The following is an 11023-nucleotide window of genomic DNA, read 5'->3' as shown; positions in this document are numbered from 1 at the left end:
ACAGCTTTTGTTCTTGGCTGAAAACAGAAAAGAAAGTGATTATAGCAGCAGATGTCACACAATATAAATGCTGTGTTTGGTCACTTTACGATGTTGTCTATCACAGACAGATAGCTAGGCAGCCAGAGTACCTGCCCAAATGGACTCTGATGTTATTTGTTCAAGGAGAAAAAAAAAAAAAGTAAAGAGTAGGTTGTAGTGGTATGGTAGTAGTGGCATGAGTCACTTGCCTTCATTTTGGTGAGTAATTTTAAGGACACTGCAGTCCTTCGTATCATTCTGGCCATGAATATTTGTCCTGTCATTTTTGATTTGTTCTGACAATCCCCTGAGACTTGTCATGAGCACAATGTATAAGTTTTGCTTGTAATTTCTCTGGTACACCTTTATAATTCCTTAAAATTCCAAATAACTTGATGTGACATTTTATTACCTATCTGTCCTGTGCATGAAGTTCATTCTGTAGGCTAAAACATGGTATTAGAATAGCATCCATGCATTCAGGATTCCTGGATCACCTCCTAGATAGGAAGATATGTAATTTCTGTTAAATCATACACTTCAAGATAACAGCTTTAAATTCTTCTCCTGTAATTGCAGCAGTCATATTTATAATCCATGCAACAACTTCTATATAATCAACTAGATAAGCATCTGAAAAAGAGCAGATGAGATAAACTATCATCTGCTGTGTTTTTGATTTGGCTATATAAAAATGAAAGCAATCTTGCTAGCCATCTGCAGACGGTTCCTGCTCCTCTGAGTCTTTCTGCCATTAGCAGAACTGCCAGGGAGGTGTGATCTGGACGCACTTTGAGTGTGATGCCTCAGAGGCAAGTTCTCTTCCTTTCTGTAGTGGATGCACAAATAAATGTTTTCTTTCTATCACTTTTATGATACCTTGTAAATTGTTCCTGGTTCACATACAACGGACTTCTCGTAGAAGTTGTTTCCATGCATCTGGGTAAAAGCAATCTCATATTCATAGTGTGAAAAAGTGTTGGCCAGTGTGTCCCAGGGATGTGCTGCTTGGAAGGCAGTTCAATTTGAAGGTGACAGCTTGATGGGCTGTCCACACTGGGGTACCACCAGGCACCTGCTGGGATGGTAAAGCCAACCTCCAGTTAGCAACAGTTGGGTTTATTAGATCAGCTCCAATGCCACAGAAATGAACCTAAGCCTTTATCTGAACTCTTGGGGGCTATGAGATAAAAGAGATTGCCCTCCCCTCATAGCAGTTGGCCGTTTCTGGCCTGAGACAAAAGTAATGACAATTGTGGTGAACACTGAAGTGAGCAGTCTAACTACTGGCTCTATACAGTCAAAGCTTTCACTGGCAGAAAATTAGCTCTGACAATATTTGTCCCAGTTAAATTTTAGGTTTTACAATTTACTGTTCTTAGTAGTAGGAGTTCTCCAACCAACAATGGTTCTACAACCGTTGTGTCATTAGTAATAGACAATGTATATCTTGATTTTAGACCTGAAAAATATGTTTTTTTGTGTGTTTTTTTTTTTTTTTTTCTTTTTCCCCAGAGAAAGGTGAGCCCTCCTATGTGTTCTGTGACCTCTTTCAGTCCCAATGGAGAGATGGTGTGCCCAAGAAAAGACTACTCTGTGCACCCAATTTAGTATTTAGCAAAATTCAACTTCAGCCCTCCTGTATTGACATGTTGAAGTACAGCCTGTAGGGTTTGTTTTTTTTTTTTCTTTTTTTTTCATGAGCTTCAGGAGTCTTTCCAAATACAGCAACATTATCCAGATAATACTAGATTCCAAGCTTGTTATTAAGAATTACGAACATATTTGAAAAGCTCTGGATGTTGATTCAATTCTGTACAGCATATGAATAAAAGAGAAAAGTGCATTAAGTAAATGCTGTGAAACTCATGCATTCTGAATGCTTGGTAATATGCATTCTTTAAATCAAGAGTAGAAAACATACTCTGCAAATACTGTGTCAGTATCTGTAAATAGATAACTGTCAATCACAATGACTTTTTTTTGGCTTCCTTGAGTCCACACAAGACTAAATACTCGAGTTTGCTTTTTGTTACCACTGTGCTGAAATTAATTCAGAAAATGCAGTGTCTTCATTAGTATCATTCCAGGCTATTTTTTTAATTATCTTGTGACTCAGCATCTCTCATTCAATTGTAGAGAATATAATTTCCATTGTAATAGTGGCACATTAGATTGAATTTTCATGCTGTGAATAAACCCTTCTGCACATCTGGTATTTCCATGTAATAGTTGATACTATTTCTTTTGTAACAGCTGAAACTGGAATTTGTATTGCGGCAATGTTTGATTGTACTGAAGCACTGTACCCAATATGTATTTGCGTATTTACTGCAGTTTACAGATTTCTGCTTGGCAAGAATATTACTGTACACAATAAAGAATTCAGCGATATGTATCAAAAGTCATTTTTCTATGCAGGGAACAAGAAGAACAATGTTGTTCTTCAGGTAGCTTCACTAGATATGTCAAGTGTTGAGCTTCTATAGCATTGCAGGGAAATTCATTCACTGAGCACTGAAACTCAGAAGCTGGTGTCCAACGTTATTGTAGCAGCCTGTGGACATTATTCTGCGAGAAGAAAAGGTAACTGGACACAAATGCATCCATAATAAAAAACTGCTTTTATCCGCACACTCAACACAGTAACATCTAGCACTGTAACTTCACATAAATACTGCTTAGCTATAATTTCGTGATGGATTTTAATATAACGTCTTTCTGCAGTATTTGCATAGAGTTGCATTTGTGCATGCATCTCAAACACACGCACATACGTGGACACACTTCCCCGAGATCATGGCTCTGAGACGTGTGTTACACATGCTGAGCTTTTAGCCGTAGCTCCAGCAGTTGCAGTTTGAATGTAGTTCACCACTTCTCATTCTCAATTTTGCTATTGTCAATTCAGTTAGAGTAGCAATGGTTACAATCTATTGTAGTGTCAGGTCCAATTCATGCAGTAAATGCTGTCTATAATCAATAGGAAATGCTTTCTTCCATAAGCTACATTTGACCCTTTTCCGCTGTGCTTCAAGACTTACATGTGATTTTCAACTCCCTTAAAGCAGCCGTGTACCATGCTGTTGATTCCCTTGGTTTCTAGGTACTCTGGCAGTGTTTATAGGATTCAGCTACATTTATTGCAGACATCGCAGCAGCATGAATTCATTTCATTTTTTATCACGAGGGAAAGCATGCAGAATGCACACCAGCTCTCTGCTCTGATACAGTAAACAGCATAAATGGCTTTCTTTCTCCAGCAAGGTCAGGGACACATAGTATATGATTTCCAATTATTTGTATTTGAACAACAGGAGGAACTTAAGAGCACCCAAACTTTGTAGGAATTAAGCAGATGAATTCAATTGCAGTACAAAAACTGGTCCAATTTCTTCAGTAGCTGAATGTAAAGTATAAAGGATGCAATACTGTAAAGACCATTCCACATGTCTGCAGAAATACCAGATGAAAGTGTGATCCTGACTGCAACAGGAAATAGTACAAACCAATCAAACCACCACCACTAAACACACAAACACACAAATTAAAAAAAAATAAAAAATAGAGGATCCCTGAATTTCTCTTTACTTAAGGAGTGTCCTCCTCTGTCCAACACCAATGTGTCAGGACCAAGGCCCTCCAGCTTGACAGAGTAATGGACGCTCAGTTCATGTTAGGGATGTGTCGCAACTTGAAAAGCAACCAGATTGTCATCTAATTGTGAACGGACAGAAATCTAATGCAAACACTTATTTTAGTCTGAAAACAGCCTCTTACGATGAGAAAGACTGATAAACTTCCTTATGCATTTTTAGTTTTAATGCAGTTTCAACGCTGAAAACAATCAGGGCATTTCAAAGGCAGCTGTAAGGAAGTTGTTAATAACTAAAGATTTAGTCTTTAGAATGGGGGTGAGATGTGAATGATTCCTTTTTGTCATCATAAAGGAGTAGGAAGTTACTGAAGGGAAGGAAATATAAAAGAAAGAAGAAAAGTAGGACAGAGACATAAAAGGTAGAAAGCAAAGTCAATGAAACAAAGCGTAGACAATGAAGTTATCCTAATAGCGAGCATTTCCTTTCTAGCTGTTTCTAAGGTGACATGAAATATTCAGTAAATATCAAAGTTAAGGAATATGTAGCTGTTTCTACAACTGGATGATTTTAATAGCTGTTACACATTACCTAGCTCTGTTGAACCTGAAAATTCCCAGTTCCGACACCATTTTTCTCAAGAACATTTCTGAGGCAACATAGAATACCCTGGTCAACTGTGGAGTAAACACAGTGTGGAGTCAACCCAAAATTCAGAAGAAAGTGCTTTAATAGAGTTTGTTTTGTTAATGGTTTTGAGTGTGAAAATGAAATATGAAATCTGGAGAGGCATCACAGTGAGGAATTACCTTCCACGTACCATTTCCAATATAAAGATGAGGGGGATGAGGGGAATGTGTCAACAGCTGGAACCCTGCACACCACCACCTGAGTGCTTTTTGAGGGAGCACCATCAGGGAGCCACTTTGGCTTCCTCTAGGGCTGTCCCCTGTCCTTTTCTAAATAAAACAGCCTTAAAAAGACATTTAGATGTAGAGCTTAGGGATATGGTCTAGTGGGGACTGTTAGCGGTAGGTCAGAGGTTGGACTCGATGATCTTGAGGTCTCTTCCAGCCTAGAAATTCTGTGATTCTGTGAACATTGCGCTAGTTGGGACTGATATTTTTAATTATTATTATTATTTTTTTATTATTTCTCCAGTGAGCCGTGCGAGTTTTGACGTTAGGGAAACCAAGAGGGCACGCGGCTGGGGAGGGACGAAGGAGGCACTGGACAAAGCCCCAGTCATTCCCAACTCGTTTCAGCCTGAAAATAAATAAATAAATAAATAAATAAAACTCGGTAGTATTCCAAAAATACTTCACTATTCGGGGGAGGGGAGGAGAGATCGGGGAGAAAGCACCCCCCCCCCCCCCCCCCCCCCCCCCCCGCCATATCCTGTGGCTGAGGAAGGGGCACCGACTGAATCCGCAGCCTCCCCCCCTTTGCCGGGCACCTCCGCCCCACGCCGCCCGGCGGAGGGCACGGACACACACACCCGTCCCCCGGCCGCCCCATGGACCGAGCCCCGCGGCCGCCTTTGTCCGCAGGGGGACGCGGCGCCTCCGCCCCGCTCCCCACGGGCCCCCTCCAGGTAGGAGCCAACGGCAGGGGGAGGGAGGGGGCCGCCTGCGGGACAGGGGGGCACCGCGGGCGGGCGCTAGGACCCGGGGGCGCCGCCGGGCACCCGCCCCGACCCCTGCTGTCCCCAGGGAGCCGCCCCGCCCGCCGCGGGGCACCACGGGAGTTGTAGTCCTCGGCAGCGGCTCTCGCGAGGCTTGGCGGCGGGCGCGCTGCTCGGGAGCGGGAGGGGAGGGGAGGGGAGGGGGGGGTGTGTATGGAGGGGAGGGGGGGTGAGGGGGGGGGGGGGATGTTTGGTGCGGGCGCCGTTGCCCGCCGTGACGTCACAGCGCATTGTTGTGAGCGTGGCGGGGCGCCCCGCGGGCTGTCAGCTGAGCGCCGCCGCGGGGAGCCCGCCGGGGCCGAGCGGGGCCGAGCGCACCCGAGCGGAGCCGAACGGAGCCGAACCCGCCCGGCTCCCCCCCCCCCCCCAACCTCCCCTCCCTCCCCTCCTCTCCTCAACCTCCCCCCCCCCTCCCTCCCTCCGTCCTCCGCCCCCGCCTCCTCCGCCCCCGCCCCTCCCGCCCCGGGGGCTCCGGCGCTCGGTGTCACCGTATCATTGTCCGTGCGGAACCCCTGCGGGCCCCCCCGGCACACGCACACACTCACACACACACCGCACACACTCACACCCCTCCCCGGCCCGCCCTCCCCCCCCCCTCCCCTCCCCTCCCCTCAGAACCACCTCAATGAGATGCAAACATGAAAGACAAGAGGAAGAAGAAGGACCGCACCTGGGCCGAGGCTGCCCGCCTGGTAGGTGCCGCGGCAGCGTTGTGTGAGTGTGAATGTGTGAGTGAGTGTGAGTGAGTGTGAGCCTGCGTGTGCCCGTGTGCGCGTCCCGCCCCGCGCGCTGCCCGCCGCTTTGTTGCCGGCCGTTGGGGAGAGGGAGCGCGAGAGGGCGCGAGTGTGTAAGGGGGGGGGGGGGGGAGGAGTGTGTGGTGTGTGTGTGTGAGGCGAGTGTGTGAGGGAAGTGTGTGTGTGTGAGGCGAGTGTGTGAGGGGAGTGTGTGTGTGTGTGAGGGGAGTGTGCCAAGGAGGGCCGGGGAGCGAGTCCGTGAGTGTGAGGGAGCGTGCAAGGGCGGGACGGGGAGCGCGCGCGTGTGTGAGGGAGTGTCTGTGAGCGTGAGGGCATATGTGGGTGTGTAAGGGCATGGAGTTACGTGTGAGGGCACGTCTGGGTGTGTGAGGGCACGTGTGAGTGTGTGAGGGTGTGGGGTTACGTGTGAGGGCACATCTGGGTGTGTGAGGGCACGTCTGTGTGTGTGAGGGCACGTGTGAGGGCGTGGGGTGACGTGCGAGGCCAGGCAGCCCCGCACGAAGCGTGAGGCTGAGGCGCTGTGGGGCCGTGGTGTCGAGGGGCTGCCGCCGCCCGCGATGCCCATGCAGCGGACACGCGTGAGGTGTGAGCAGCCCGCTGTCCTCCTCCCGTCCCCGGCCCGAGAGGAGGAGGAGGAGGAAGAGCTGCGGCCCGTCTCCAGTGCGTGTGTGTGAGGAAATGCCTGCGCTTTTCTCCTCTTGCGCGCGCACGCGTGTGTGGGGGTAAATATCCAGGGATTGTTTCTGTCTCGGTGAGTTCATGCGTCAGATATCCCAAGAAAATCCCTCCGTTAAAGTGCGGAGAAAAGTGAAATATCCGGGAATTGCCTTTTCGTCCCGTTAGCGCGGACAGGAGGACTGGGGTGAGGGGCAAGGACATTAGAGAGAACTCTTACTGGGATTTCTCTTCACCCTCTCTACTTTCCCGGCTGAGCAGGGAAATATTCAGGGCAATCAGACCCGCTTCTCTGAAGGCTCTGTGGCTCTGGAGACCTAGTCTATTCCCACTTCATTAGGAAGCAGTCTCCTTTTCCCTACTGTATCTGTTTTCATGATTCCGTATTATTGTTTGCTCAGTGTAATAGCCCACATTGTTTATGTTGTTTTTCGGTTTCAGAGTGTGTGTGAGTTCGCTTCGTTCTAGGAATTTTACAACAAATAGTCTATGCACAGTACAGCATGTGTGGTTGTGCACGTTTCTGTGTGTGTCTCCTGCAAACTTGCGTCTGGCTCAGCTTCAACTGGGTGCACGGAAAGATCAGAAAGCTAGGGCTACTGGCTATATTGCCTTTTTGCTTTTTGTATCTACTTGAACTTTATATGTTATCTGTCTCGAATACGGACTTAATTGCTTAAGTAAAGTGTCTGTGATAATGGTGCATCTGTTCCTGGTAATGTGTTTTGATATCTTATTAGTGTTGTACTTCACAACTAGACATCTCTTGTAAAAATGTTTCTCACCTTGCTGTATGTGAATTCCTACGTAGAAGTTCAGCCTTGCTCTCTCATGTAAATAATTATGAGGTATTAGACAGGCACTACCTATAGATGTCTCTGTAAGCTGTACCTCGGTATTCTCATACAGTTGGGCAGTGCTAGATTCTGATACGGTTCGTTGTACGTCCTACAGAATTTTCTAATAACTCAGCTTTAGTGAAGATGTTCTGATACAGCGTCACCACTGTCTTCTCCCATTTCTCGTAATTGTAACAAAAGTTTATCTGCAGTAAAACACTCATCTTTGACAAAATAACGGTGGCAGGGCGTGTTACTACAGTGCTTGTTTCTTAAAGCTTTAAACTATCAGAATGTGTTCAAAAGTCTATAAAATCCATCAACTGCTTTCCTAGCTTCCCTCTTCCAAGTGACTGCAGCAGATGCCACTGTAAGCTGTCTTTTGTTTGACGAATGTACATAAAAGAATTTTAATGTGTATTTATTAAAATTACTATTCCCATGTGGTCCAATATGTGGAAAGTTTAAGAGCCCCTGGAGAACAAAGGCTGAGCCAGTGCTGAGGAGAAAGGCGAAGTCTCTCATTTTCGTGATGTCATACCACCTAGTGCTCCCCCCAGAAGGGTCATGATTTGCAAAAATCCCGTAAAAATGATACATCGCTGTATATAAGTGGTGGAGATGCACAAGGTCCACAGTGTGGTTTTGTCTAGTCTCCCTGGGGTCTGCTGTGTTACAGAGAACTTGTCCCAAGTCTGTTATGTGAATGACGCATAGTACGGTGCAGAGCAGCCAGTCTTGTACAGAGCTTTATTAACATAGTGGCATATGTTTGCAAATCACAGTGAAAGATCGAAGCCGAAATTGCCAGTCCTTACAGTGTTTTATGTTAGGACCCTGATGGTTCATTATGACTTCGTTTTCTTGGGATGCATCAATAATGTATTACTGCAAGGTTTGATTAAATCAATTTCTTTCCAACGACAAGTAAACAATGAAGTGATTGATACGCACTCATGAAAAACGACTCATGAGTTACCTAGATCAATATGCTGTAAAATTGTATAGTACTGAATTATTTTTAGAAACAAGAGGTTGAATTAATTCACACAGCAAACATATGGAAATTTTTGTGTTAAATTTTCCACAAAAGCCCTTATGTTACATCAGTATTGGGCTTTCAAGGTGAACTGCTCAAAAGGTATAAAAGAAGATAGGTAATGTTGCTTTTTCACTCTGTTGTGCATGTGCATCTGTTACAATGTGGACTTTGAATGATGTACTTGTATGCTAGTTTTCCGAGTAGTTCTAGCCTGCCCACTAGACCTGCTTATTTTTTAATTTTCTTTGTTTGCTGTGAGGTGCTGTATTTTCTGTAGACCTCTCAAAGTCTGTGCTAAGATACATTTTTCTCCTATGTTTCAGTCACATATGTAGCTATTATTAGCAACGCCCAGTAGCTTCCCAAACACAAATGTTTCTATACCTACAACATGCCTATGAAGTTAAGTATTTTGACCTCTGCTTTACCCATGCAGAGTTGAGGCACGGAAAGATTAAGTACCTTACTCAAAGCTGTACAGGAAATCTGTGGGAGAGGCAGTTATAGTACCAACAGTGTCTCGGTAGTAGTCCTGTTTCTTAGTCGTAAAATCATCTTCCTTCTGTGGCTACACTTTTGCCTCATTCACTCTCTTACTATTTCTCTCACAGTAATTATGAAAGAAATGGATATGGTCATGTCTCTATTCAATCTATATTGAAACTCATAATGCACCATGTAATAGTTGTCATGGATAAAAAGGAGTACAAAAACTGGACTCAAGCCTGAAATCATTACACAGCTCTCCATTTCCCACGTTCACAATGAAAGAAAGAGAAGTGCTTTAGAAAAATATATTACATGACAGTCTTAAAATACGTTGTAATGTGTAAGCCTAAGTGGTGCGGCTCCACACTGACAGGCAGTGTTGCATTTCCATTTCTTGTATTTGATTAAAAAGGTCTTTGAAAACTCAAGTTCCTGCAATGCAGTGTTTTTTCAAGATACTCCCTCAATTTTTCGAACCGAAGCAGGAAAGGACTCCCATTATATTCAGCTCTTGCTGTACATACCATGTTTGTGACATAGGCGGTAAAACAGGAGCTGTTGGAATGTCCTGTACTGGGACTTGCGTTTCGTGGAAGAAGTCTCCTGCAGAGAGTTGAATCTTTCTGTGTGCGACACGCTGCTTTTTTTCCTCGCGCAAGTCTGCTTATCTCAGGGCAAGGCATAACCCAGCTTACAAGCATTCCTGAGAAATGAACGCATGTGCAGGATCAGTGGAATGGTGGCATACCTCTAACAGTTCATGTTACAGAACCCATTTTATACAACACACATTTTTATGGACAAAATTGCAACCTGTCTTTGCAACCTGCCAAAGGGCAAACCTTTCTAGACCTGGTATGTCAGCTCTCAGGTACTCCTAGAAGACTACAGCAGTGTTTGTGCACAACCTTGACATTATCTCCATGCCAGTTTTTTGCTTTTTGTGTCAGATAGAGTAAGATACAACTCTTGACAAGAACAAAAGAAAATTTTGTTTCTCCTCTGTCTTCTTGTTGATCCCAATGTGATGAAGCTGTTGTTTTCTGGTCATATGTGGCTCTTGCAAAAACTGAACAGAAAGGCTAAGCACTTGAGAAGTTCAATTTATAAGGATCCCATTCACTTGGAAATAAAAACTTGTATCTGGTGAGTTTCAGCTGTTCTTAAGCTCACTAGGACTCTCAAGTGGTTCTCAAAATCCTGAAATATTGAATTCTGCCTCAATTTCATGCCATAAGATACTGCGTAAGAAATATCAAAATGAAAATTACTGAGAAGAAAATATGTCCAAGCATACTGTGCCACATAGAAACTGCTTGCAGTCTTAAACAGGCAGCAGCGATTCAACTTGTATCATTGATTTTGACTGCAAGGCAAGACCCTTTGGTTTTTGTGATCTAGAGGGCAGAAAAAGCCTTAACAAAATGAGTTCGGGCTGCTCACCTCATGAATGCAGTGCTCAGCATATGCACGAAGCACAGAATGTCTGTGAAAGGTGACAGTAACATTTTATGATAACATTTTAAAGTTGTTTTTTTTTTTTTTTTTTTTTTTTAATGGATAGCCAGCTCATCTTTATTATTGCCCTCTTCTCTTTCCTGTAAGTGGTGTTTCGAAACACACTTGAGTTAAGTTACTACCCCTAGTTGACAATAAAGCAGAAGAAAATGAGAAGAGTAGCAAGGATGAGAAAAGCAGCATTTGTTGTGTTACTCATGTGTTGGCTGCCCCATCTCCTCTCCAGTATTTTTGCTCTCTTTCAAAACTAAATTTAGAGAAGAGAAAGGTTTTCTTATGTTACTGATGGTTATGTGTGTTTTATGGTGCTATAGAGCACTCATGGTTCTGATGTGTGAATGTTGGGTGACTAATATTCATTCCTTAATTCTTGTATTTCTTGCGCTAGTCTCCTGACAGGATCC

General features: G+C 44.6%; 1 protein-coding gene across 1 annotated transcript in view; it reads left to right on the top strand.

Moving 5' to 3' along the window:
• Nucleotides 1-5414: 5414 nt before the first annotated feature.
• Nucleotides 5415-11023, top strand: part of ASXL3 (ASXL transcriptional regulator 3) — a 129947-nt gene continuing 124338 nt past the window's right edge. Inside the window, exon 1 of the mRNA XM_068671778.1 lies at nt 5415-5993. Within this exon, the coding sequence (XP_068527879.1) occupies nt 5940-5993 (54 nt within the window). The 5' untranslated portion in view covers nt 5415-5939. The remainder of the gene's footprint in view (nt 5994-11023) is intronic.

The sequence above is a fragment of the Anas acuta genome, chromosome 2 (genome assembly GCF_963932015.1).
Source record: "Anas acuta chromosome 2, bAnaAcu1.1, whole genome shotgun sequence".
NCBI classification, from domain to species: Eukaryota; Metazoa; Chordata; class Aves; order Anseriformes; family Anatidae; genus Anas; species Anas acuta.
The sequence above is the reverse complement of the archived record's forward strand: the minus strand, read 5'-3'. Positions and strand labels throughout refer to the sequence as shown.